This window comes from Trypanosoma equiperdum, assembly GCF_001457755.1.
Source record: "Trypanosoma equiperdum strain OVI genome assembly, contig: ctg_1711, whole genome shotgun sequence".
Taxonomy (NCBI): domain Eukaryota; phylum Euglenozoa; class Kinetoplastea; order Trypanosomatida; family Trypanosomatidae; genus Trypanosoma; species Trypanosoma equiperdum.
In genome coordinates, this window is record NW_027123740.1 from 96,994 (window position 1) to 124,863 (window position 27,870).

General features: G+C 44.5%; 10 protein-coding genes and 1 pseudogene across 11 annotated transcripts; all 11 read right to left on the minus strand.

Annotated features, from left to right (window-relative positions):
* Nucleotides 1-131: 131 nt before the first annotated feature.
* TEOVI_000678800 (protein kinase, putative) lies at nucleotides 132-3,248 on the minus strand (the record flags this gene model as incomplete). Its single annotated transcript, XM_067222848.1, has 1 exon — nucleotides 132-3,248. One exon carries the CDS (start codon nucleotides 3,246-3,248, stop codon nucleotides 132-134), a length of 3,117 nt encoding a protein of 1,038 aa, XP_067078949.1.
* A 212-nt stretch (nucleotides 3,249-3,460) lies between these two features.
* Nucleotides 3,461-4,837, minus strand: TEOVI_000678900 (pseudouridine synthase A-like protein, putative; the record flags this gene model as incomplete). Its single annotated transcript, XM_067222849.1, has 1 exon — nucleotides 3,461-4,837. One exon carries the CDS (start codon nucleotides 4,835-4,837, stop codon nucleotides 3,461-3,463), a length of 1,377 nt encoding a protein of 458 aa, XP_067078950.1.
* Nucleotides 4,838-4,983: 146 nt separating this feature from the next.
* TEOVI_000679000 (epsilon-adaptin, putative) lies at nucleotides 4,984-8,061 on the minus strand (the record flags this gene model as incomplete). Its single annotated transcript, XM_067222850.1, has 1 exon — nucleotides 4,984-8,061. One exon carries the CDS (start codon nucleotides 8,059-8,061, stop codon nucleotides 4,984-4,986), a length of 3,078 nt encoding a protein of 1,025 aa, XP_067078951.1.
* Nucleotides 8,062-8,797: 736 nt separating this feature from the next.
* Nucleotides 8,798-9,691, minus strand: TEOVI_000679100 (uncharacterized protein; the record flags this gene model as incomplete). The annotated part of the gene is made up of 1 exon (XM_067222851.1): nucleotides 8,798-9,691. One exon carries the CDS (start codon nucleotides 9,689-9,691, stop codon nucleotides 8,798-8,800), a length of 894 nt encoding a protein of 297 aa, XP_067078952.1.
* Nucleotides 9,692-10,349: 658 nt separating this feature from the next.
* Nucleotides 10,350-11,105, minus strand: TEOVI_000679200 (phosphopantothenoylcysteine decarboxylase, putative; the record flags this gene model as incomplete). The annotated part of the gene is made up of 1 exon (XM_067222852.1): nucleotides 10,350-11,105. One exon carries the CDS (start codon nucleotides 11,103-11,105, stop codon nucleotides 10,350-10,352), a length of 756 nt encoding a protein of 251 aa, XP_067078953.1.
* A 546-nt stretch (nucleotides 11,106-11,651) lies between these two features.
* On the minus strand, nucleotides 11,652-13,241 carry TEOVI_000679300 (ATPase family associated with various cellular activities (AAA), putative; the record flags this gene model as incomplete). The annotated part of the gene is made up of 1 exon (XM_067222853.1): nucleotides 11,652-13,241. The coding sequence occupies one exon, from the start codon at nucleotides 13,239-13,241 to the stop codon at nucleotides 11,652-11,654; it is 1,590 nt and encodes a 529-aa protein (XP_067078954.1).
* A 578-nt stretch (nucleotides 13,242-13,819) lies between these two features.
* Nucleotides 13,820-16,072, minus strand: TEOVI_000679400 (uncharacterized protein; the record flags this gene model as incomplete). The annotated part of the gene is made up of 1 exon (XM_067222854.1): nucleotides 13,820-16,072. One exon carries the CDS (start codon nucleotides 16,070-16,072, stop codon nucleotides 13,820-13,822), a length of 2,253 nt encoding a protein of 750 aa, XP_067078955.1.
* A 286-nt stretch (nucleotides 16,073-16,358) lies between these two features.
* TEOVI_000679500 (RNA pseudouridylate synthase, putative) lies at nucleotides 16,359-17,492 on the minus strand (the record flags this gene model as incomplete). Its single annotated transcript, XM_067222855.1, has 1 exon — nucleotides 16,359-17,492. One exon carries the CDS (start codon nucleotides 17,490-17,492, stop codon nucleotides 16,359-16,361), a length of 1,134 nt encoding a protein of 377 aa, XP_067078956.1.
* An 822-nt stretch (nucleotides 17,493-18,314) lies between these two features.
* TEOVI_000679600 (dendritic cell-derived IFNG-induced protein) lies at nucleotides 18,315-20,522 on the minus strand (the record flags this gene model as incomplete). The annotated part of the gene is made up of 1 exon (XM_067222856.1): nucleotides 18,315-20,522. The coding sequence occupies one exon, from the start codon at nucleotides 20,520-20,522 to the stop codon at nucleotides 18,315-18,317; it is 2,208 nt and encodes a 735-aa protein (XP_067078957.1).
* Nucleotides 20,523-21,649: 1,127 nt separating this feature from the next.
* Nucleotides 21,650-22,528, minus strand: TEOVI_000679700:pseudogene (annotated as a pseudogene). Its single transcript has one exon. A coding segment is annotated over exon 1 (879 nt).
* Nucleotides 22,529-23,912: 1,384 nt separating this feature from the next.
* Nucleotides 23,913-27,170, minus strand: TEOVI_000679800 (kinesin, putative; the record flags this gene model as incomplete). Its single annotated transcript, XM_067222857.1, has 1 exon — nucleotides 23,913-27,170. The coding sequence occupies one exon, from the start codon at nucleotides 27,168-27,170 to the stop codon at nucleotides 23,913-23,915; it is 3,258 nt and encodes a 1,085-aa protein (XP_067078958.1).
* Between the last annotated feature and the right edge of the window lie 700 nt (nucleotides 27,171-27,870).

Sequence of the window (27,870 nt, forward strand, 5' to 3'; positions counted from 1 at the left end):
AGCAACATGAGATTCTTTCGCCCACATATTATCGTACTTTCGGGAGTTTGCGAGATCAAAAAGGAAATATTTGACTTATTCTCAGAGTGGATAACCAACAGGCAAACGAAGAGGAGGTATTCCACATATTCTCACACCTCAGAAAAAAAGGAGAGCAATATACGGTAAACCGTTCGACGTAGAGCTCGGCTGGCGTCCATAAGGGACATGCGATGCGACGGATCCTTTAGCGTCAGGTATTGTACCACACAGAGCTCCGGGTACCTTTTGAGAAGACTGCTCTCTGGAAAAACGCCGTTGCGCACAGCCTTCAACACATGAAGCCTCTCAGACACAGTTTTAGGCTGTACGTACATCTCTGCAAGCACAATACCACAGGAATACGCATCAGATGAACTCGTACAGTGTTCCCCGTCCAGTTGCTCAGGACTAGAATACAATGATGAGCCAATTCCAGTCGTATTCATTGCCGTACGACCAAAGTTCGACGCCAGCTCTACGTGTTGAGCCAAAAAGGATTTTGATATACTGAAATCCCCAAGTCGCACCTGAAGGAAGCGTTTGCATGTCCACTTTCCGATGAGATACACTGCCCGACGCTTCTGCTCCTCGTTTTGAGCACACTTTATCTTCTTTAGGTACGTTGACAAAGGCGGCGTGGTTGCGTAGAACTGCAGAAACTCAAAAACGGATTGGAAAGCTTGGTGGGGTGCAGATACATCATCATTTCCACCACCATTCACCGGCTCTGTCCACATTTTCCTTTCTTCTTTTTCTTCTCTTACACTGGTACATGTCCAACCGTTTCCATCACTTTCGTCCAGGTCGTAATCATATTCATCGTTGTCTTCTTCACCTGGGCCATCTACTCCTGAAAATTGTACACGGTAATCAATGAATATGTTGGGAGGTTTTACATCCCTGTGAAGGAAACCCGACCTGTGTACATAACGAACTGCCGCGAACAACTGTAGTGCGATAATTATGTTCTCAAAACGGTCTATGCTGCCTCGGGACCCCAGACGCTGCGCTAATGTTGTACGATAATACTCTAGTTGAAGAAACACAACACGCCCCTCAAGAATTGATGAACTTCGTTCTGAAGACGATGATTCACACGAGTTTGACCTTGTGTCGTCAGAGCCATCCTCTGAAGGTTCCGTATGAGACCCAGCTGTAGAGCCTGTGCCATCATCGACCGTGTCATCTCCTGCCATGTAAACTCCAGCGCAATCCTCCGCAGGTGACTTCAACAGTAGCAAATTACCTAATTGACCCTCGTGCCTGGGTATCAACCAGCCGGCACCCTCATGGCTGCTTCCACAACTAACACAATTGGCTTCCAAAGCCCTAAATGTTTGCCTTACTTCCCTTTTGCTGCAAAGACCAACACTGGCAAGTTGGCGCAACCGCGCTGGTGTGATCATCTCCGACCAACAGGTGTAATAACGAACGATGTGCTCATTGTGAAGTACAGCATGCAATCGCACTTCTTGCATCACAGCAGTTTCCGCAAATTTATCTCTCACAATCAACACCTTAACGGCGTACAAAACACCAGTAACACGGTGTCGGGTGAGAAGCACCACACCGGAGGCACCACTGCCCAAAATCATCAAAACATCAAAGTTCTCGTCGAAGAAAGATTGTTTTCCGCTCATGAAGTTTTCTTGTGTTCTCGCCTCAACATTTTCACTTTCACTGAAAGACAGCAAACTCTTCCCAAGCACTAACGCACCGCTCGACATTTCATTTGGGGATGGGTGGTTCGCCTCCTCCCCAGATTCCTCACACGAAAAAAAGCCGTCGCCCATCGCTTTATTAGAGATGTTCTCATTATCGTTGGATGCACACTCAGAGCCTGTAGGAAGCGGCGAGGGAGAAACTGTGCTGCTTGAGCTGCTCGATGGCACATTTAAACTTTCCGAGAAGAAAACTCCATACTGTCTATTGACAAACCCATGCAGCCGCTTCCGACGAAAATTCTCAGGAAAGCACGACTGGATACTCAACACATGCTTCGATGGCTCCGAAGATGAATTTAAAATAGGAATTTGACAGCAAGCCATAACATAACTAGTTCCGTCATCAAAATCAGTAACCCCCGCGCAATACTCTTCAGTAACTGCATTACCAGTAGCCAATCGGTGAGGATGTAAAACATATGCGGAAACAACAGGAGAAGATTCTACAATACCTGGTGAAACGGGCACTGTGGGTTGTGGGCCATTATTATTGTCTCCAACTGCAAGCCAATGAACACGAACGCCGCTATCGGAGAGTGTTTGTTCAATACGTAGCGTGTCGTCCAATCCTGTTCCTTCCAGTGAATTCGTTTCGAGGCAGCCAACAATATTTATGATTACCGTTGATTTTTTTACAAAAAGGGAGCGACTGTTGTCTTCTACTCCTTTTGACGGGCCTGATCTGTAACGAGGGACTGGTGGAAAGAAAAGGGTTCGATAATCCGTCGCACGCTGAACAGCAATGCGAATTTGGGAAGTTGAACAAAGTGGCATCTGAGGACCATCATTCCCATCACTTGCAACAGCGGTGTCAGAGCTGACATTATCATTCAGGGGCCTCCGAGGCCGAGGCACCGAAAGTCCCCTCTCAGCACTGAGATGAAAAAGTTCCACACCGTTATCAAAGTCAAACTCAATGTACACACTCTCTCTATGATTCAAATCCCGCAGCCCATGTGCTGGACAGCGAGAGGCACTAAAATGCTCAAGCAACACATCTACCGGAAAATATAATTTATCACGTCCTTTCCCACTCACCCCTCCTGAAAAGTACCACTCAAATGACGGGGAACGGCCGACGTCCGAAGATTCCCGTGGTGATAAAATGAGACAGCAATCTACCTCGTTATTCGGTAACGAAGCACAGAAGGGATGCCGGGACAACCCGCTACAACCACCACATGGGTTTTGCACAACGGATACATACCTATCCGTTGTAGAGGAGTTACCATATCGCGCCCCCATGACTTCGCACTGCTTACATGTTGCAAAATCGGAAGGAGACGGATGCATTTGCCTCCTTTCAGAAATAATTCCCGACTCGCCGCAGCTAAACATCTCACCACCAGGGAGCTGAGCAGACCAACGTTCTCTGCCGTCCTTCAGAGAAACGCAACGCAGACGCCCGTCCAGCAGCACCAGCAGAAGTGACGCATCAGGTAAAGCGGAGCACTCGCTGGCCATCGCAGGACAATGGTGACGAATATCACTTTGAGAGTCCATACGCAAACAAAAAGCAAAAGAGAAGAGAGAAAACGGCGAGGAAACATGTACTCATATAAATGATAGGAGAAAGGATGAAAAGGTAGTAGTAGGTGGGAAAAAAAAGGACACTAGTAGTTCGATAAAGTGACCCAAAGGACTATGATTTAACATCTTTTTAAAAGTACAAGACGGATTTGAACAGAACGCACAAGTGAGTGCGATGGAGTAGTTTAAGTTGGGTTACCACACCGATGTTCCTCGTGGAACTTTTTCTTCTCCATGTTGACTTCAAATCTAGCACGCTTCTTCGCACTGAGAAGCTCCACCTCTTCCTCAAAAGTACGTTCAGTTTCTCTGTCAAGCAACTTAGTGTAAGGCTTACTCGTTAAGGGCCCCTTCGAACCCATTTTTACTTTCTTAGAAAGAGCGAATATATCCGACTTACGCACACGAAGGCTATTGTGTGTGCGTTCATCCGTCCAGTCGCTACCAACAACAGACCACTGATCCCCGGGACAAATCCCTTGATTCTGCCCTTCAAAGAAAATTGCCTCACCGTTATCGTCAGTGTGTTCGCTATACCAGGCAAACAACTGGGATCTCATGGAAAACGCTACCGTAGACCGTATCAAAAGCGCAGTTGCGATGTCTAGTAACTCACTTTCCGCATTGAGACACGCGCGTTGAGATATGTTCCATCGTACACCTTCAAAGTGACACTCCCACAACACAAGCGGTGTTGCGTCGGCAAGAGGATACACGGGTTTTCGGTCCCCGCAGTCTAAGAGTTGCTTCACCACTTCAGGTTCCTCTAAACAACGACCAACGAGAAAGAGTACCTCCATAGTGCATCGTATCTGATTATATAGAAATGAGTTTGCTTCGATTTCAAAGTAAGATACCAAATCGGGCAACATATCACTACCTACAATATCTGCGTGACGAACATGGCGCTCGTAGTTATTCACGTTCACAACATCCGTTTTACAAAAGTTTCGAAAGTTATGCACACCCTTCAAGTACCCTACAGCCTTGCGCATCGCTTCCAGATTGAGTCCCCGATTACAAAAGTAATAACGATATGTTCGCCCAGTGCATGAAAAACGGGCATCAAAATCAGCGTTCACATATGACCATCCAACAATACGGATGGTTGGTGGGAGGACGTTATTCAGTTTTTCGCAGTAATCTAACGGTGGCTGTTGCTGTTCGTCCGTCGCCCAAGAGGATGCTCGCGACGTAAATGACACTACATTTCCAAGCGCACTCACTCCCTTATCCGTTCGACCACAACGTGAGAAATCTTTAGGTCCTGAAGGCTCCACAAATCGAAGTCGTTCCAGCGCAGCAACTAAATATGCCTCTACGGTGTTAGGCGTCTCCGCCTGTCTCACTAACCCGCAATATATGTGACCATGGTAAGCTAACCGCAGAGCAATCTTCCGTGAAGGGTAACTGGAGAAATCAAACTGTCTCTCCTTTGATCGAGGTTTTCCTTCGGTGTTGCCACTCAACATCAACTCTTGCTTCACACTCACAAGTATGGCGGAATCTGTATGATGCGGTTCAGGAGAAAATATTCCTACTTTTCTAACATTTGAATTCATGACAGACAGACAGACAGACAGATACGGGAAAAAACTATGAGCGGTGGTTAACACATACCAGCCGTTAGCTACATACAATTTAAAAAGAAAAGGTTCGTTGCTTGACTCCTCCTTACCACTATGTACTCGCTATATTTCTTCACTTCCTACGACAATGGTATCGCGCTGTCCAATGAGCGGACTACAAACTCCGCTAACCTTTTATCTTGCGCACGAAAGGTCGCGTTGGCGCAATGATGATCCACAAGGACAACGTGGCCCAGTAGTAGTTGATCAGTTCCAGGCAGCACAGCCGCAACTATGAGTTCATTTCCAATCATTTCTACGACACGTAGGGAGGCCCGCTCCATCAGCAACTGGCTAATAGACTCAAGTGTTAATGCTGCAGTGCCGTGAAGTGTTGTTTTGTATTCCCCGATATACTTCAGCCACATCTCGCCGAACGTGTCGGTAGTCATCGACGAAGCCGGGCGAAGAAAATCACCGACTTGCAGCGTCATGGTCGCAGTTTTGGACTCTGATTTACCAACGTCAATCATGTCAAAGGGTTCGGAGCGTCGATAAACTACCTTTACCCGCACATGCATATCATTTGGGAATCCAGTAAGAAGAAGCTGCATAACTACCTCGAGTGACTGATTCACCTTCAGTGTCTCCATAGTAATAGTAGTACTTCCGGTAAGCTTCGCAGATTGTACAGAATGTGATGTGACATGGAGAGTGCAGTTAGACGGAGGAAGTACGTTGACTACTAGATCATTCACCGTTACGTTGCCAACTATAAACAATGTGATACCCACCGCTCTTTCTTCCCTTACGTGTTCCATGTGGACGCTAAGAGCCGAGCCGTTCTCTCCTGCCAGATTCTTTTTGTTTTCCACTTCGACAGCCTCAAATAAATCTGGCACCTGCTGTGCAACGTGGGGATATTTTTTCAGCTGAACTGATGCGTCAAAAATATCTTCCAGCAATTTTTTGTTTTTAGAACACTTTGTACCTAAAGTCGGTGGGGTAGCTGGTAAGGACTGGTCACATTGTGGCCCAAAGACTCCGCAAGGTTCATCTAACGTCGCACCCGTGCGAGCCACTTGAGCCGATAAGGTTATCCTCTCGCCGCCACCGACTTCCCGCATGTGTGAATCCGGCGCCAAACCCGTGTTAACCATTGCAGCTGCGTTACCGGTCTTAGCGCCCCATCGCCTCGTGCTGGGGCGTATTGCGAGTTCCGGTGGTTTCGCCTCCGTGTCGCACACTTCGCAAGTCAAACTCGCTTCCGAAGTTTTCAGTTGAGGAGTTTCATATTTTTCAATGCAGAGCGGAATCTCCATCCGAACCTCGCGGCAAACAGGTCGCTTCTCATAAGGTTTTGCACCACCGAGCAGCGCCTTCTGCACGAAGGGGTTGAGAAAACTCAATGTCTCCTCGATATCGACCTCTTCACAACACCTATCCAACGGTAGCGACCGTTTCATCAAAGGTAACATTTGCGTGAGCCTCGAAAATTCGTAACAGCGTTGTTGTGTCGTAGCGATCCTACTATCCTTGAAGCGCTCTATGAGCTCCTTCACATTCTCTGGTACCACACCATCACTGGCAACAATTTTCATCACCGCCATAATTATCCAATCCCGTGCATCACCGCTGTCCGTTCTAGCAAACAAATCGCACAGTCCGTCAACCATCAGTCTTCGATTTATCGCAGTGGCAAGGAAGCCATACTCACCAACAACCCACGCGGCCACACGACACAAAGCATCTGGCATTTTCTTTTGTGAGCAACTAATCAGTCCAAAATAATCCTCCACACAACGCAAACGAAATGCCACATCCGACGCTTCGTCCCCAGATTCACCGCCTTCGACAATGAGTTTCAACATTCCTTGAATTGAGGAATATGGAACATGCTCGGCTGCGCAAAGAAGCAGTCTGTTCATCGTACTAATATACCATAGCCTTCTCATGCTGAAACGCTCCACCGTTCTACAGATGCTCTGAGTGAGCTCTTGAAGAACATACTTATCGATCTGACTATTCAAATATTTGATCAGTTTTTTAACGATAATATCCACATTTCCCTCGTTGCACATCGAAAGGAGTAGGAACGTCGTTTTGCGGCGAATCATCTCGTCACTATCCCCCAAACATTCCAAAATGTCTTCCTGATGTCTGCGAAGATAGTCAGTGTTGATACACGCGAGGTTGGAAAGTGCCTGAATAGCAGTATAGCGCAAGTTCACATTCCTCGTGGCAAACATCTTTGCGGTCGTTTCAACTGAAAGTTCGATCAGAGAGGGAATCGTCGGAATTCGAGTTATCAAGCTAATTGCTTCGCAAGCAACTGCATATCCAATGGTAGACCCCGTGTCTGCTCTCGTGATAACCTCAGTCAAAACGTACTCACACTTTGCAGCAAGTTCACGGCTGTCACATACTAGGGCTGCAAGAATCCGCATAACTTGGATTTGAAACCAAGGCCCTGGGACGCGTTGGTACTCGTAGTCCCCTGACAGCCGGCGGCTAACGACTTTTTCGAGAACCTTTATGAAAGTCTCTGTCAGGTCTCGGCACAATTCGGGATTTGTTTGGACAATGTCTAACAATGGGGAAAGTGCGGCGGCTTCAACAGCAGGATTAGGATCACCTAGTGCCCTGAGAAAAAAGTTTTTGTAGTCGATAAGATCGGCTGTGTTACGATAGAGGGCGTGCAGCGCTATCACAGCCTTTTTCCGTACTAGTGGTGCTGAGTGGTCAAGCAACTTCACCACTTCCGGTTTGATCGCACAGATGAGGTCGCGCCGCACTACTTTCGATGCCGCAGTTAATGCTGCAGCAGTGTGAAGAAAATTACTTGAATTCATATCGCGTAGCAAATTAGACACTATGAGAATCATGATATCCTCCTGTGGTGCAATTGTGAGCCAAGTTCCAAGGTAACCAGTGCGCTTCACCAGCAAGTCAGGGCTTGCTGAAAGGTTCACGCAATGAATGTGCGCAAACTTGGCTGGGTGCCCGAGCATTTCAGCGTAAAGCACGCGCACAACGTACTCTTTCAGTAGCCAGTCCTCCACGTGTGCGGTTTCGAAAGATTTGCGGAGATTACCGAGGTCACGTTGTATGATTTCGTCTTCCTCTTGTTTAGAGCGGGCTTCGCCTACTGCACGGATAAAGGCGGTAAACTCCCATGTGTGCACCATCTCTGTCTGAGCCTTGTAAAGCTTAGACATGGCTGTAACACAGAGATGCCCTCCAGTAATTTCAATAAAGAAGAAAAAATTGGAAAACGAGATTTCTCGTTCGTGTGATATCGCAATAAAGAGATGGGAAACGGTAGTAACAACGATCAATCCTTGCATACGTAGTAATAATGAACAGGAAGCACGTATCCACCAACCCACCCACAAATACACGAATAGGTATGAAAAAGGTTGCTAAGTGATTCGACGAGGGGGAAAAAAACGACAACATGGAACAGCATAAATCAAAAACTGTTATTCACGTGATGTACCTACAAATATTAGCAAGAATCAGAAGAAGAGGAATATACAAGCGAAAAGAAAATCAATTTGGTACAAAATAAAAGTATTTCAAACGTCAGTCCGATATGAAAGGCTTGCAATGAGGCATTCGAAAAAAATGACATCACACAAACCTTGGCATGTGTGAAGGAAAAGAACTAAAAAGGAGTACAAACAGTGCACTGGTAACAATTGTAGTTAACTGCGCCATTTAAGGTACCCAGCTCTCTCCCCATCGCACCATATATATTCCTTTTTTTTTTCTCCACGTGTTATCCTCCAAAGTATAGTTTTCGCCAAGAACTTATTATTATTATTTTTTTTTTTGCGTAACCAATGCAATAAAAGGCTTTTGAGCCCGTCATTGCACGAGGACACGAGAAACCGTAAACAAAAGATAAAGTACATGAAAACAATACAAATGAAAAACTCTCAAAACCGTACCCTAACAAAAGGGCCAGCGGTCGCTTGGGTCAACAGGGATTATTCTTCCAGATGCACGGATGTACAAATAATCTATGGGACGCTGTTCGTCGCTTCCACTATCAAATACGTGAAAACGAGATTCATTTGGGTAATTTCTCCACGTTTCCGAAGTTGAACAAGCCTCGTAAGCCGTACTGTTATCAGTAGGTGCTCCCCAGACATTGTGATAGCCTGGAAAATTCATATAACAGCTACCAGATTGGCTACCCCTGTTGCTGCTATATACGCAACTGCTTTGCCTTTCCGCTGAGTTCCAGTAACTTCCGTGGCGACGGTTCTGGGCATACGTTTGCCCATATGAATCTTCTGGTCTACCTTGTGGAGGACTGCTCGAGCACCTGCACTGGTTATAAAACGGATTTTTGAATTCCGGTGAATCTGCCCTTCCTGACCATTTGGGTTTGCCCTCTGGTAACGAGGACGATGTAAAGGAAGTTGTGTAAACGTGTGAATATTTCTGTTCAAAATCTGCGTTGCTTCCGGTAACGTAGACACTTGCTTCTCTTCCACTAAAAGCAGACCTCGATGATGAATATGGCAACTTATCATGCATTTTAAAAAGAGGTGAGCCGCAGAATTTACAAAATTTCTCCTCAGTGAGGACCCTCTCGATTCCTCCGTTTCCGTCGAGCTCTTCGAGGAGAAGTTCTATGAGTTGAAGATGGAGGGGATCTCCCCTTAAGGCACCTGAGATCCATTCCAATACCTCCGCTACGGTTGACTCCCAAGCTTCACTTCGTGCCCTCAGTACCAAAAGTTCCTTTTCAATGGCACGCAACTCCACTATCTGAAAATCCTTAGAAGTATCCGTATTTGAGTTTCGGTTGTTTAAACCATCTTCCTTGCCATCCATACTATACCATACAAAGTGACTTCTTAGTCCAAATACAGAAAAACAAAGAAAAACTTACACCTTGCACACTGGTTGCTCGCTCTTTTTCTTTTCCAGATGTGTGGTTATAAGAGCAAACTTCAGCAGAGAGAAAAAAAAAAACATCGACAGCATTGATAACAACAGTGAAAATATCCAATAAGTGTGGTGTAAACGGTACCGAAGAAACTCAGTACCTATATACGAAGAAGCAGTTCCGACATGAACACAAAAGAAAAGGATATCGCATTCATTTGTAAACAAGGAACATCATTCCCACTCATAACGAGGCACGCATTTGATTAATGGAGTGTGAACCAAGAAGACACGATTTCAGGAAGTTGTCATTGTAAGCGAAGCAACTAACGCGACCACCTGCGGGTTTCACTAGTAAAAATAACAAACACAAATGCACACAGCAAACAAAAAAGGAAATGTAGAAGTGATGTGGATAGCGTGCGATAGATTTAAAAGACGTATTCGCTGCACCATCATATACTTCAACATAAAAATAAACAAGAACAATGGCAGCGAAAAAAAAAAATTTAATCAACGTTTCATGGAATTAATAGCGCTTCTGTGACTGCGCATGAGTTGTTGTGCCGACCACCTTACTTTCCTCGGTCCTATACCATTATTTTTATTGCGGTTCATCCGCGCCCTTACCGTTCTTATTCGTTTCATTTTCGAGAGTGGTTGCTGGTGTGGCGCGCGCAGCTCTAATGAGGCTTGCTGTGTGTTTTATTGCCCGTGCCACTTCTTCCACAGGAGCCATTCCACCAATACCAACGTCACCACACGCCAGTCGCTTCTTCACCGGGCCAACGATTTGGAACAGAGAGGTTTCTAAGGTGTTGGGTAGCACTGCTTTAAACCCCTCCTCATTAGCTTCTTCGACGTCAATATGTAACTGAGAGGGATCACCACCGTACCAATCACATAACGTACGCAACTGTTGAGCGGTGACAGGATGCGTCCACATGGCGGTATTCATAGCTGGACACAACACCACAGGTTTCTTGCGTACCTCCCACGCTCGCATAACACATGTAACGAGATTATCACACATACCAACAGCCAATTTCGCTAATGTATTAGCGTCAAGAGGGGCTATGACGACAATGTCTGCCCATCTACGAAGCTCAATATGCATCACTGCATCATTCATCCCCTGCCACTCCTTCCATTCATCCTCATCCGTCAGAATCCGATTAAGTTGTATACCCTTTCTGGAGTGCTGAGCCCGTGTGATGAAGTGAAAAGCAGATTTGGTTGCAGCAATGCGAACACTGCACGCCTCATCAACAAGTTGGTCCAAAAGTAAACCCACCTTTACGGCTGCAATGCTGCCCGTAACTAGCAGTAGAATATTCACTGTTTTTTTTTCTTTTTCCATGAAACCCGATCACCAGTACTGATCACACTTAATGATTTCCTTTCTTTGTGGTAAGGACCTTTAAATATACGGCAAAACAGGTAAAAATGAACAAACAAACGGTGGTTGTGGCGATGTGCTGAATTACCTACACCTATGCAGAGGTATGTTCCTTAAGATTGTGCACAGTGTTTGTGGAGGTTTCCAAAACAGCAACGAATACAGATGAAGGGGGGGGGGGAAAGCGAGCGGATTTCCCGAAAGCCTGCAACTGTAAAAGCTCACGTAAAATAAAATATAATATTACTCCCCATCACAGTTGATAAATAAAGCGAAAAGTTGCAAGTTACTTCCTCTACAACTCAGAAATGCGGAAAGTTGGCGGTATTTCCCTACCCCCAACGCCGAAAAAGACAAATCAAAAATAACCACAGCACCACCAGTGCACAATCGGAACAAAATTGGTGCATCTACGCACTCTCTTTCCTCCCACTCGCTGCTCTTTTTTTTTCTTTTTCTTTCACACATGACGCTTTCAAAGGTCAAGTAAAACAAAAAGAGAGATTACTAGAAGACAGATCGCCTACTTCCTTTTGCGCATGCCTCCACGAGCTCTTGAAGGGTATCGTACTCGGCACAGAGTTGCTCCATCTCTGAAGGACTAAAACGAATTCCCTTCTCACCCGCTTCGCGCAAAACGCGCTCAAGACATTGCAGCTGCTCTTCACTTGTGGGGTCACAACCATAATAATGTCTTGCCATTTGCAAAGCATATTCTTCCGTGAACTCTCCCAGGTATAGTTGCATGGTAACAAACCCCGGTCTTACTAGTGAGCTATGAAGTCGATCAATATGATTCGTCGTCATTATAATGATTCTCCTCGGTGCGGAAAGTATGCCACCGAAGGCATCCAACACTCCTTTAATACTAATAGAATCGATATTCTTAAATGGTTTGACAGCGTCGCTCAGCGCCCTAGTGGCTGCATTGTCATTTTTCTTCGCTGCTAATATGATATCGGAAGTGGCATCAGCATCTTCCAATAAATAGATGACCCTCTCTGCGCGAAGAGATATCTTTGTAACACTCCCTCGACTGTTGACAATTTCGAACTGCTGATCATTCATGTAGGCGATAAGTTCCTGATTCGTTCGCACTTGTGATAAGGGAACAGCCATAATATGCCGTCCGGTGTGCTGAGCAATCGCTTTTACGAGGCTTGTTTTGCCGGTTCCAGGTGGACCATGCAGAAGAAGTGTTAATTTGTGAGGAAATCCCGGTACCGCGAATTTACCGGTTTTACATTCAAATTGATCAACAAGGTCAATGAGTTTTTGCTTATTGGGGAAGAACAGTGACTTGAACGATTTCACATCATACAAGGGATATCGCTTAACCCTCATTAACCCTGGCTGGGAGGCCGATTTCTCGTCTCCACTCTGAACAACTTGGTAGAGGTAGCGTTGAGTATTAACTGTGTCGTCCCTCCTTTTAACGTACAGATCGTAGGCGTTGTGCACAAGTTCCATAACTTTGTCTTTCCCGTTTCCTAACTTCCCATCAGCTGTTAGGACAAGTTCTCGCATAATTGCTTTGCGTGATACGGTTCCCTCACTTACTTCACCGGAAAGGCCTTTATGTCTATCATTCGATGTTCCATCCCCTCTGTCGTCGCTTGCAACATCTTCACCCTCCCGTATTTCTAACGTTATACCGTTACCAAGATCTGTTTTTTCCTTCAAGGGACGGGAGATAAGTTTGAAGTCTTGGCGTAGTACTTTGGCCAAATTATCTGACCGACTTGCCGTGTCACGAACCCCAACATAGGTAAACAGAAATTCTCCTTTCTTATACACTGGCTTCAACTGTTCGCTAACGTACTGCTCCACAGCTTCCTGTAAAACAGCACCCTCAGTCAGATCTACTGCGTGCATATATTCATCAGTCAGGCCGTGTTGAATCCGCGCCTCCTCACGACCTGCACTGAAGAAATGAATAACCCACCTGATAAAGTTCGGCCAGTCAACAGTAAGAAAACGAGAAAATTTCTCCGTCAAGAACGGAATAATGATCGCGATCATTGTATCGATCACTGTGTTGCCCGTCCGCCACGAGGCCATAAAGTTGAAACTTAGCAACGCTGCGTAAGTGTCCATCGTCGAAACCCTTGTGCAGCGGAAGTTTCCAACTTCTACAACCCTCGGAAAAGGGAGGAGGTGTTCAGTTAGTTAACGAAAGGGACTCTCCGGTTGGTACACTTTCAGGAACACACCTAAGATATGAATCGCAGTTGCGTCCAGTGTAGTGTCCTGCGAAGCCGGAACTCTGCGGGGGGGGGATGAAAAATAGGGAGAAATGAGTACGTTGAGAACGCAAAGGTATAAAAAAAAGTGTTGAGACATGCATCATAATGTGGACCAAAAGTTAAGTGGACATGTACACTGTGCCAGACGTATAAAAAAAATGATGATGTAATGAACAAGTTAGCGCGCAACGTAGGTGTGACACTCAAACGATATGAAAAACAACCGAAGTAGGGCGTCATTCATAATTCAACTCCGCACAATTACAAAAACTCGATGTCAGAAACAAAAGGCACTCGGTAGTGAATCGGCCATGTCAGTGCGTTCACAACACACTTGCACAAATACAATAGACAAAAATTGGACGTAACACATACGTGTGCCATTCGCTGCTGCAAATGCCGATAGAACCCCAAACCCGGATACAAATTTTAATCGCTAAACTCCTCAATTACCTCTCCTTCGGGCAACCATGAAGAACCACCGCTGGGTCGCACAGTAGTCTGCCCTGAAAAACACTCTGGTGCATCATCATCACATTCCTCTTCTTCGGTGGGTAAGTAAAAAAACTCTTCCCTGATTGGCGGCGTTTTTTGGAGTCCGACACACAATGCACGATATCTCAGGTTCGAGCACCGGCGTTTGGGCTGTTCATGGCCTACTGTCGTAGTTTTCTGTCCAACCATAAATAACGTCCGCTTTGGACGTGAAAGCGCCCCTGCGCTCTTCAATTCCGGAGGTGGCGTAGTACCACCAATGCATCTCGAAGGGCTGCTGACATTTGCGTTACAAGTACGGATAGGTGATTCCGAGGGGGACGATGAGTGATTGAGCACAATCCGCCTCGCATATGGTGCATACTCAAGAATAAGCGAATCCAGTGAGTTGCACCTATCAAGAAGTGGCGGAAGCGTCTCCCTTAATACATCAACCACAGGTCCTATCTGATTTTCGCCATTAGACAACTGCAACTCTAAGCGGTGCAAAAAGTCACGACGCCATTCCTCCTCACTCGAAAATAGGGCAAACTTTTTCTCCCCATCTCGCTCAGAGTCATGTTCATTCATTTCCAATTCATCGTTACGAAATTTATATCGACCACGAGCAAATTGCAACTCCCTCAACCGTGGATACGCAAAGGCGAGATGAGGGGGCGCCCGCTTCCCACCAAACACACTTGGAACGTAAACATTTTTGTGGTAGACAGTATAAGCTTTGCCGAAGAGTAGAAGGGATATCAATCTGATATCTGTAGGTCCTGTTCCTTCGTTTTCATTGTCACCAGTGAGCGAAGTGGTGAATAGTCCATGGTTGCTGCGAATAAACCTATAATTAACAGCTGAGACACGTAGAGCATCGGAATAACTCGCGGCGGCAGCGGTTAGTGCGCATGGCTCCATATGTTCAGGAAGGAAGTAAGGGAGCATGTTGTTTGTGAGATACCCGAGTAATTTGTCTGGTTCCACGTTGAGTAGCTGCACCACTGACTCCATTGTGTACTTTTGTGTGAGTACGCGTGCTGCAGCATGGGAGACATCAAGATAATCATCTCTAGATACTGAAAGACCTTCATTTTCTTGCGACAATGACTTTGAGCTATTCGAGTTCTCATTATCACCATTCATATTGTCTCCTTTAGCTGTGCTGGGCGGTTTTACCATGCTTCCAGACGTATTGCTTTCTTCAAAATCATCAGCCAGGAGATCTTCCATACTCCTCAATGCCTGAGCACCAACACGTGGTGACCTCCGCCGCTTCTGCGGTGCCTTCTGTACCTTCTGCTCTTCACCCGCTATATGATCATTTGTGTTCAACAAAAGCCATTGAGTTTGAAGCAGAGCGTGGCGGATGTCGCCATGACATTGCTCGGCCAATAATTTAATTTCCTCATCATTTAGAGGAGGAGGAGGGGTTTCCCCTTGTTTCCGTCTCTGAAGTTGCTCCGTATTGAATACCCGTTTAATGCAAGTAATTAAACTTCGCTCCGTCACAGGTGGACAATAGAACATGTGCAAACAAGGGTGATTAAGAATACTTGAAGGCAGCAATTTCCCCAGTGCCACCTTTTCATTGTGTGTGTCATGGGTGGTGAATATTAAAACCAATATATGTCGACGTAAAGTGAGCAAGTTCCCATCTTTCACTGCGCCGACGGAGTTACCACATAGGGAAGTTTCGTGTCTGTATGCGTTGTAGTAATTAAGAAAACGAAGCGTTACCGAATGCAAAAGTGAAGTTGGTGCTTCTCCGTAGAACTTTACCACATGTGGTACCGCCGCACAAAAGCCGTCCGAACCTTCACCCCGTTGAAGAGCTTTAGCAGTAACCGACTTATCTGAATCGACCACTACGTTATTGTTAGCGCCACCGTGCTCAGACAGAACACCCATCAGAAATTGGTGATATTCCCATGGTGAAGCGTCACATGAATGCAACACTCGAGCACGTGAAAAAGAGCAACGCGAAGAGGAGCCACCACCCCCAGGAGTTTGCGGCTGTGGCTGCTGAAAAATGGCTAACACAGACGAAAGTTTACCACAACCTGATGGTCCGTAAAGTAGTATTGGACCTGGTGGCACAAACCCCTCTCGTATTTTATTTACTAGTTTTTGAAAATCACTTAGCTTCCGCCGGCTCCAAGCTATACTTGCGACATCCCGTGGAGCGTAAATTTCATGCAGCATACTACAAATCACTTCTCAAATATATATATTCTTATACACACGCATCCATTTTATATATTTTTTTTTACAAAAAAGAAAGAATAATAATGCAAAAAAGAGAAAAAATGGTAGTTAGGAGAACTCAGCATTAGTTTTCTCTTTTTATTCGTCTTTGAGTATTTGAACGATGAAGAAAGTATAGTGGTGAGACAGAAACTACTGAAAGGGAATGTAGAGAGAACAATGCCAACAACCACAAAACGAAAATACGCACGAAGAAAAAAAAGGCAAAATATTAGTTCAATCACTAGGGTTTGTCTTCTATTATTAACGCAAAAGGGTCTTCCGTTTGGAAGTGCGTCCATACAGCGTCTTCCCAACTACTGTGTGCATCATCCAATCCAAGTGTCTCACGTCGGCGTTGCCTCTTCAGTAAACTCCTCTGTCTCCCGTCACCAATCGGCTCTACATTCAAAGGAAAAGAGAGACGCCAAGCGTGAAGCATCATGCGAGACCAATCACTTGCTCTTATCGGTACTTCAACATCTTTCGTGTTCCTTCCCTCCATTAATGCCTCATTCTGGTGTAGTACAGTGGAAGGAAATGAAGATATGCCGTATGTTACGTCACCGACTATCGGGAACCCAAGTGCATTACAATGAAGGCGGAGTTGGTGCCTCCGGCCCGTCTGCGGTATGAGAATAACTTTTGTTACAGAAACTTGACAGTTTTTAGACGGGCAAGGCAGATACCCATTTTGAAGGACATACATGTATGTTAAGCTCTCCTTTGCGTCACGTCCATTCACAGCCATGCGGAACCTATCAGGGTCGTCATCATCGTAACCGACTGGGAGATTAATTTCAATAATCTTCTCTTCCGATACGACGTTATTTGGCTCGGTTTGACCGGTGGCAATCCGCACACAGTCCAAAATGAATTGACAACTCGACACTTCTTTAATTGAAATTAAGCGAAAACCACCTTGAGTCGCATTTCTCGAAAGAAATGATGTTGAATTGGGAATTGTACTTGATAAGGGTGAAACACTACCGTGGAGAACTGCAACGTACGCTTTCTTTGCCGTCCTCATCTCAAAGCAATGAGCAAGTCGGGCGGCCATTTCTTTCGAGAACGCAATGCAGAGGACACCACTTGTAGCGTAGTCCAACTGATGAACGAATTTAACCATTTTTTTCTTACCCTTTGGTTTCTCTGTAACAAAATCGGGGAGTTGGGAGGCATCCTTCATAACTTCCTCATTGAAGCGTTCACTGTCCACTTTGTCGCCATCATTTCGCCTTGATCGATATGCCAGTGCCCACCGTTCCACCGTTAATTCACAACCTACACCGTCCATTGGCACATCATTTGGCTTGTTGACAACTACAAGTTCGTCATTCTCATATATCACGTGAAATAAAGCTGGTGGCGAGACCATGTGCACAACATCATAAAACGAAGCAACTTGTTGTAGCTAACTAAGTGATTTTCAAAACCTCCCACTTCATAATAAAAAGAAAAAAGTAAACGAAAGAGAAAAAGTTTCAAAAATGGGTATATTGAACTTAAGTCATATTAGAGTAAGAAAAAAAAAAAACAGAGGTATACTCAGGCAAAATATTCCTTCTGCTTTCTTTTTTCTATCGTCCAAGTGTTTCTAAACAGAGGTACGACCGCACTTTGTGCGACCTAAAAAGAAACAAATGTATGGCATGTGAGGCACAAGGTAAAAATGTTTTTACCGTGTCTCTTACGTTTCTATGATTTCTCTATCTCCTTCAATACTTTCGCTATTTGTGCCTGACACCATGCGCTCCGTATTTCCTTGACTCCCTTTCTTTTTCTCTGTTTTAACGGTCGTTTTTGTCTATCTGTTCATTTCTCTATATAATTTCGTTTTCTCAGTTTCTGTTCAGTTACTGCTACCACAAGCAAGACAAGGAAGAGGGAAAAAAACGTTGCTACAACGTACATGCGCACAAATTTTGCTATAACGATAAAAATTTTTCAAAAAATTATATAAGAAGATCGGATATCAAACACTGCCGTAAACGAAATTCTAACGAATTGAGACAGAAGTCAAAGAAAAGGGAAAGCAACGCACAGTCAATAAAAAAATAAAGATAGGGACACTTGTATATCTTTAGATATATATATATATATACACATAAAGGCAGTCGTTATGAAACATTACCCCCCTCCATACCACTTTGCTTCCAATCACAATCTTTTTGCTTTTGCTAATGTTTCTTCACGTAGTTTAGCGGCTGCGTTTATTTCCCGCTAAATTTCCTTCTGACAATTTTAAACCGCTTGCGCTGCACTGACTGGCTTGAGTAGACTCTGACTCGCTCTGACAGTACGAAGGGATTCCATTCGTTTGGGAACTTGAAAATCCCGTAAACCCCTCAACATACGCTCTGGGGGCAGTCAATATGGTAACGGTGTCATTGTTATTACTGCTGCTGTCTTGGTTGTCTGCTCGACCACTAAGACACTGAGAGCGCGAGGATTGTGCAGAACCTGTAGGGCTCTCTTCTGTCCTCCCATTGTGCGCTGGAACAGCAACGACCAGTAGATTTGCGTGCGCACTGACCCATACGCCGAAGGCGTCACGAATAACGTCGACAAAAACCTTTTCTTTTACGAAAACAATAACTGACTTCTCACCGTATGATATTGGGGAGAAAATATGACTTTTGCGCTCCTTTGGAAGCCGGAAGGCACCAGCGCCTACATTCTTCGGGCTGTAAAACGCCATATGAGCAATAGGGTCATTGGGGATACCTGACTTGTCTGTTTTGTCATAAGTAATGTTGATGAAGTTAACCAATAGGTTGGAATCGAGCTTTTCGCTGTACCTACCCAGCATCTTACAATGTTGAATCATATAATTTCTGATGTCATCTTCACCTAGCTCAACATTGTATGAGATGAACGTTTTGATTCCCACAACCGAGTACAAATCGCGTTCCATTATCCTCCGGATAAGTGACTGAGACTTCGCTAGTCGAGGATCGTCGGAGACAGTAATGCCCTCCAAAATCCAGTCACCAAGTTTGCAAAATGCTTCTTCATCATCCACACACTCAGACAAGCGTAGCTTTCTGCCATTTTTTCCAGGTACGAGGAAGAAAGGCTCAGCCTCGTACAGTGCATCGATCATCATTTGCTCAATGGCCAGGGTTACGCGGTGCTGGTATGCGTGTTTGTGCAATTTTGCCCGTACACTAAATATATCCCCGAGACTAAGGGCCATCTTTTCCTCAAAACATATTTGGTGCTGCTCCTCACAACAAAGTACCTTGCACGACTTCAGCAGTCGACGAATTTGCACATCAACGGCTGCCCGACCATAGCAAGCAATCGAGTCACGGTGAAAGTAATCAAGTTTGTCCACATCCATGCCGTTGCGTTTATTTGAGACAATCTCCAGCAGGAATCTTTTTTTCTCCGGTCTGCCAATGTTCTCCGGCCAGCGCTTCGAAGGGTGAAGACCAGTAATACATAGCTCAATAAATCTCACATCGTCTTCATTCAAACCGTATTTTCTAATCTCTATCTTCTTTAAAATGCGGCGCAACAGTAAAACCGACATATGCTCATGTCGCCACAGTTTTCGAGCACCAGTTTTCGAGCGAATGCGATTAACAGCAACTTCAAAGGAGTGGCTAAAGGGTCCGTGTCCGAGGTCGTGGCAGAGACCAGCAATAACAACACTTAAAACATCTGCTCTGGTTATTCCAAGCTCAGGTTGACATGATGCAATGTGTTTAAGCATCTCTGATGCGAGATGCGCAACCCCTATGGAATGCTCGAATCGCGTGTGCGTAGCGGCAGGATAGAGGAAGCATACGGTACCAAGCTGCTTCACCGTGCGGAGGCGTTGAAACTCAACTGTATCTATAATGCGAATTGCGACGTTGGGAAGGTGAACATACTCATGAACGGGATCTTGAAAATTCTTCCCACCGGCTTCCAGCGGCTGAAGAAGTGGAGAAAAGAACAACATGTCCCTGGCACCGTCTTGCAATCGAACACCTTCAGCGGCACCACAAATGGAGGGGGTATCGTGCCCCTTCTGTGAGAAAATGACACTTCCTTCAGCGTCATCAATAACGTTTTTTGCCTCTTTTGGGCTCAAAAACAGATCCTTCCCGTCAACATCGAGCACACTCGCCGCGCTAACGGCAATGTCGCCAACAGACGAAAGTTTTTTGGTGGGTGTCAGTGAGGTCGGGCTGTGGAGGAGAACCGTCTTCCCCCCTTCAGTTTTTTGTGACTCGGATGTGTCTTTTCCGATATTTGTGTACTGTTGGCCCACCTTAAGATCAAAATTACCATTAGAATTTGGTGGGACATAAACTTTGTCACCAGAGTGCTCCTGCAATTTGAAAGCATTCAACTCTTTACCTGTTATATTGTCCAGCACATGTTCACTCTTCACGAAGGCAAGTTCCCCTTCCATGTAATGTGTTACTCGATATCTCCCAAATAAAGATAAGAAGATACGGGAAGGGAGAGAGAAGGTGCAAAAAGGAATAAACTGATGAAACAGTGACAACAGGTGGAAACACGACCGAAAAATATATAAATCTCACAGCGTCTAACGAGCAGAAGCACTAAATGTGGCGATGTATAACGATCCCACGCAGCCTAGTCGTGTGATTTGCTAACGCTACCTCACTTTCATTTTAAAAAAAAAACATTAAAAATATATTTATAACAAGTTAAAAACAAGAGGGTAATAGTATGGTTAAACATACGCTTAAGAGGTATCCATATACCAATATATATATATGTATTAAACGGAACGAACAAAATATAGCCAACATTGCGGGTTTAAAAACCGATACACCAATTGTAACACACAAAAAAGTGTCAATATGTCGGAGAGGTAAATCATTTTGCGGGGGATATTGCAGGGTATATGAAAAAAGAGAAAAAGTAATAACAAGTTTCATGCCGAGATAAGTGTACATCTGAGAGGGAACGAAAGGTACAACCAAGCACACAAATATTCCACAAACGTTGCTGCATCCCCGTTCTCATTTTCTCAAAAAAATATCACCTGAGAATTACGTTACAATCCGCAATACACACAAAAAAGGCAGTTTTTACCTCTGTTTAATACCGTTGCGCCAATCACCCTCTCAGTTGCGGCACCACCACTAGGCAACCCAGTGTCGTTTCTACCTTGTGGAATATGGGATCCGTCATAGCGCGAAAGGCATCCGACCATGAGAACGACGGGACAAAACGTGAAATACAACAAATAACTGTGCACATACGCGTTATAGATAAATGCCCGCTAAAAACAAATGGGAATAACAACGACCTTTAGATCCACATAAAGAAATCGTGAATTCATTATAATTGAACGAAGCCTTCCACAGGATTTTCGTTAAGTAACAAAAAGATTTTAGCGCCCATAACGAGAGGGGAAGAAAGAGGAACAAGTAAATAAGTAACAATCTAATAGTCAGAGATAAATTAAAAATGAAAACAAAATAGAACTCCTAGTATCAAAATTGCTCCATACGTCGCCGTACTACACACACCACCCTCAGCCGGTGGAACAGCGGGAGCTGCTGGTTTGCTACCGAGTATGTTGTTCAAATGAGTCGCCAATCGGTAACCTGCTAGAGTCATACGCTTCTCTGCAGTTTCCACGCATCTATCCACGTATTGGGCGCTCAATTGACTGCCATTAACAACACCAGCATAAGCAATCTCCTTTGCGAGTTCAAAACCTTCCATGGACATAATAGTTGCGTTAGTTTGCCTCCTGTGCTCCCAGAAGACATCGTACGTCTCCACTAAACGGTCGGCAAAACTCCTTACCTTTGCGTAGTGCTTTTCCTCCAGAGGGCGCTTCATGGAAATACTAGGACGGCAAATATCATCCCAGAATGAATGCAGTTTTGTAGTGGTGTTCCTCACCCGCACATGCACTAAGTTACCTCCAAGGTCTCCTGTTTTGTATTCAGAAGATACTTGCGAAGTGGTGTGCAAGGGTTGATGAATGTCACCGTAATGATGGATGAGGTGGGCAAGCGCAAAGGAGCGTACGTACAAAGGGGTTTCATGATAGCTTAATGTCGCGGAGAGACTGTCTATTACACTTACTATGTTAGATTTTTGTTGCAGTGGCTCTTTCAACTCGAAACCATCACGATTGTATACATTTGCTGTATAATGCCAACCGTTCATGACCCCTAGGTCATAGCTTTTCAGGTCATCGGGCCAACACGCGCTTTGGACAAAATCAGGGATTTTGGGGAACGGACCGCTCTCAGAGAGATGTTGCGTGTACTGCTTCACCTTCTCCAGCACGTCTGCATCTAAATTACGTTTAGCAATTTCAGCAACAACCATGTGCCCAAACGCCGCCCATGCATCCACAGGTAGTGAAGAAAATATAATTACAACAATCAATAAAATCTGTAGTAATATAGTAACAGGCCCTCTCATTATTGCTACAGCCAGTTGTTGTTTGCTTGAAGAATAGCCTTCCTCGATTAAGCCCTTTCTGTTGGTCGTCACCTTAATAGTTAAGTTGCAGTTTGTAAACCTTGCAATTTCCAGCCGCTGTGAAGGTTATTCTTCATGAAATCAGTAAGAGAAAGAGGAGATCACATAATGAAAAGGCACACTAACAAGGCGGACAGAAACTGAAGAGCTCAATGACAGTCAAACAAAGGGGAGCATGTGAATTCCTTCAGTCTAACGTTGTATCGACTATAAAGGAGGCGCCACTTACAGTACACACTCTCTTTCAATTGTATCCTAAATAGTAGCACCCGCAACCGCAAAACTGAGGCAAGGAACAACAACAGCACACGAAAGAATTTACCGTGTTCTAACTTCAATCATTGCAGAAACTTACCACTGCACAATGTAATCACATAAATGTGTGCTCATGGTTTCCCTCCTGTTAAACACACGTTTTTATCGTTTATTACGGTTGTGCTGCCGCTCATCCAAACCGTTATTCCTCCTATACCTTTTTGGAGTTATCACTGCATCCTTTCCTTCCTGCTTGAGAGATAGATAGTGATATATATATATATATATATATGTGTGTGTGTGTGTGTGTGTTTAAACACTCCAGTGTATTTTTCATATATGAGGTTAAGCACATAAAAAAGGTGGAAGCGAATGCACAAATACATAAAAGTGTAATCGCAAGGAAGCAAAGAGAAGACAGCATATAGAAACTCAGAAGTCCATATGTTCAGTTTCCGTAGCGTTCGCCACGCAAACCCACCAAGGTTGGTGAAAATATATATTTATATATACAAACAAAATACGTGTATGTATATGCATTTACTTGTTTTAGTAAGAAAAACAAAACACCATATGCTCAACTAGTTGAAAAATTCCTTTCGTCTCTTTTCTTTTCTTTTTCACTTGCTTTCTTTCCTTCGCAGATGTTCACATATAATCTTCATCTTTTATTTTCTTTATTTCCTTTATATCCTTTCTTTTTTTATTTTTTTTTCAATCCTTCCATTGCTTTGCGCTTCCTCCTCACGTTGGGAATTACGATCCAAAAGTTCGACAACCACCCTCACCACCGCCACGTGAGGGCACTTCCATTAAACCTCACACTTCCCATATCTTTTCTTAATCATCCTCCACGTATCGGTTTGCCATACGTCAATCCTCCATCAAGCAAAGGAAAGTTACGTATGCATACCACATGTACAGGGAAAAGAAAGGGGGAAAAAATTAAAGCAAAACAAAACAAAAGTAAGAAACGAAAAAATAATGGTGATAATATAAGTTTGTCAAAGACACAAAACAGCAACGAAGTGTAAGGTGAAGACATAAATGATGGAGAAAAAAGAGAATACTAACTCCGCCGAGTGATACCGAATGTCGTCGCCGGCACGAAGTTGTCATCGTACACAAGATTCATTTGTTGAAACAACATCCATATTTTGGTGATACGAATGATGTCTATTTCGTTGCGACCAACAAAGCGTAACTCACCCTTTGTAAGGTACACAGCACCCTTGTCATTGATTCCTGGGGGATGAATACCATTCAAAATTTCCTGGGCCTTTGCAACATCATTTCCACATTGCTGAAGAACCTCGAGGGTGTGGGCCGCAATCTGCGTCACACGTCGTTTTAACATGAGGTATTGCGTAGGAAATATGTAATTTGTTTCGCAAAGACTCACCTCAAAGCAGTTAAGACGGTCGTAGTTTACCTCCACTGAGACATCCAACTTCCCGCCCCACGATGGATCTACCCTCACCAAGTTAGACAGGCCAAGCACCCAAGCCTCAAAATCCGCTAATGTGTCGGCAACAATATCAACCGTACGACTACCATCTTTCAAACCAACCGTAAAACTACGGTAAAAACTTGGATCCGTCGATGTCGAGCAGTGCCGTTTGAAAACTTTACTGAAACAGCCTATTTGAATGTAACTCACGTTGTCAAGGTCAACATACGAGCTAGAGCGACTTGCGGTTGCATCGGGATCTGCCCATAGAAGCTTTCGCTTCTCCCTATCTATAGATACCCAGAACAGGCGACGATGAGGTTTTCCTATGCGTCCGTGCTTCAGCATTACCGTTCCACCGCGCAAGAATTTTATGAGATCGTCGACCAAGGTAGGTGAGTCATACACACGCATAAGGTATTGCTGGTCCCTACGTGTCCGCATTCGCTGTTTCTCCGATTCCGTCAAAGGCTCCTCACTCTCTTCGACATTGTTATCAGATTGATTAAATTCCCCATCGTTGTCGCCATCGAGATGTAGCGATTCCGTTGCTGATGCATTTAACCCTATCGGACTTCCCTCAACACCCCCATCTTCAGCATTCTCCTTCGCGGGCTTTCTCGCTTCGTCTCGTGCAGTCTCTGAAATCTCCCCTCCCCATTTTGCTGCTGACTTCTTTTCTGAACCCGCACTACCGTCCTCCTTCACCTTCTTTTGCGTATTACCCATCGCCAAATAATGTTCGTACAAATCATTGTCCATCTCAACTGGCCGCCGCGTTTCATCTGGATAGTGAGAGTTCTCCTCATCGCTTTCGTCAGAGCTGAGAAAAGTACATCTATGAAATACTCCTGTACTATCCACTTTTGTAGCATCTGGAATAGAATTGAACAACGGTGGATAAAGTCTGTTACCACCTCTCAAAACAGTGCTAAGGCCTTCAATATTTTTCCAAGAATACGGCTGCGATGGTTTAATTACCTTGTGGGAGATATCAACAGCTCGATCGATAATGAAATCAATAATATCCTCCACTAGGGTGCTATCCAATATAATTCCTGAGCAAAGCATTTTTATACGTCGCACTTGCGCTCTCTGCCTTTGAGTGGCGGTGAGGCGCTTCGCGTACGTCGCGTGGACATCGTTGAGGTCCTTGGCTGCCGTTTGAAAGTCATTCACAAGATTGTCAAGTAGTGTTTCCCTTTCCCTTTCCTCATTTGAAAGTTCTTCCGTCGACCCACCACAAAACATTTTGTCATCATCGTACTTATGTGATTGGGAACTCTCCTGATTAGGCAAACTCGAATCAACCTTCGGCAAACCAAGCTGCTCCCGAAGGTTCTCCACCTTCTCCTGGGCTTTCAAACGACTTTTTTTTGCCTTCTTGGCCTCCGTTATGGCTTCCTCACTCTTAGCTTCATACTCCCTTGTAAGGTGCTTGCTAACTTTCTTCTCTTCTTTGACCTTCTGGGAAATTACCTCGTATTCCTCTATCATTTGATTCATCCTGGATGCGAAACCACGTACCCTTTTATCTCGGTCCTTCATTATTTTTTCCTTTGCTTTACTGATGTACTCCGTTTCCTTTCTCATTTCCAGGCCATCCAATTCGTTTTTCAAAGAAACGATTGCGGCATCGCGTGCCTCTTTCACGCTCACACCTTTTAGCATCGACGTAAAATAAGGGCGTTGAGGTGTATAGTAGGCAACAGCAGCCGCAATTCTCACATCAGCAAGAAGTTCCCTGTGCTGAGTAACTGGCTGAGTTTCATATTCCCCAAACCCTGCGGACGGAACATTGTAGGATTTATCAGCTTTGAACTCCTTTATCCGATCACAAAAGCACAATGTTTCTCTCGTTTCGTCACCATCCTTAGCAAGCGGAGAAACATGGGCCACCACAAGTACGCGCGACGTACTTTCAGCAAGCGAGGGTTTCAGCAACTCAGTTAGTTTGGCATCACAAAAGGGAATATGCGAGTCCCCAACATACAAGGAGCGCACACACATACCCAATGTTTGCAAAGATTTAGCCATTCCCAGATTCTCTATTACTTCCTCTCCTCCAATACCTGAGGTTCTTCCGATGTTGCTACCCACTAAATCTACCAATAACACACGCGAATGCAGGATGCCTCGCACACTAGGTTCAACAGAGAATCCGCCCACTTCCACTAATTTCTCCCGCGTAGGACGGTCGGGGAAGTGTTTGTGAGCAACTTGAACAATATCAATAAATATAAGAGCGCTAGAGCGTGATCCACGTGTAATTCCATCGGTGGGCAAATCTTGGCGCATATCGTTTATCAAATTGAAGACATTCGTGGCCTCGGTCATCGAGGTGACTTCAGCGTGGCGGAGGTTGTGCAAAAGATAATCACTTGACACATCACTCACAGGAATCTTACTTCGCCTCTTTAGCAAGTCCAACACCTGCTCGCCAACCAGCTCAAGTGCTGCTACGAAAAACATGATGTGCCTTCGCTTGGACATTTTCTCCTGATACCTAAATAAATCCTCAAATACACGTAGGAAAATCCCTGCCTCTTCCATTATATTTTCCTGTGCTTTGGGTCCAAGCACACTATACGTCTTACCACTCCCCGCAGCGCCATACGCCAATACCGTGCAATAACTCCCATCAAATGCACAACACACCAAATCCCTAACGGATTGCTCATAAAAGTAGCTTTGATTATCCTCTTCATCATAAACCTCATCAACCCGTACAATCATCGGCCGCGACCCATCGCCACAACTGTCCACTACAACAGTTTGCCCATCAACGGCTTTGTGGACCGAAGAAAGAATGAATTGCTTGTCTGCTATTGCAGTTCCTGGTAGGATACGAACTGCTGTAGCAACACGCACGTTCATGAAACCACAGTTTTTGGTACACAAATGTGAGAAAGGACAAAACAAAATTTAAAAAAATGAAAAGAATTAAAACGACACTGTCGGTGCGTATTTCGTTTCTCTTCCTCCGCTTCGGTATTTGTTGGTAGTTTTGATATGCGTTTGTGCCTGTGTATGTATTTATAAAGTGGTAGAGATAATACACAACAACCGGTCGCAAAAGGAAAACAAAATAAAAAAACTACCAAAAACGACAAAAAAGTGGGTAGAAGAAACCAAACAAAAAAGAAAACAAAGGAAGTGAAGTTTAAAAAATTAGAAGGCGAAAGAGAGCAAAATAGGAACTTCACAACGCACGCGTACAAGTTGAAACCACAACAGGTCGCGTGATCAAGCAGAGTTACTCAAGAACCCACAGACTCGTGTGAGTAGTGGGTGAAAAATATGAAAAATATTATAAAGAGGGAAAAAGAAAAAAAACAAGCCTTTTGAGGGTTGTCTTTCTAAATCCTTTTTGGTTTGCACCTACTTAAATGCTTTAAAGCATGAAAAGAAAAAAAAAACAAAGTGAAAATGAAAGAAAAGGAGGGAAAAAAAGATGTTTTTGTGGAATATGTTAACAACTTGCAGTAGTGAAAGATATTAGCAGACCGATTCTCAATGCAAGAGAAATGTGAATTTATGTGTGACAAGAGGGGGAAAATAAGAAAATATTGGAAGT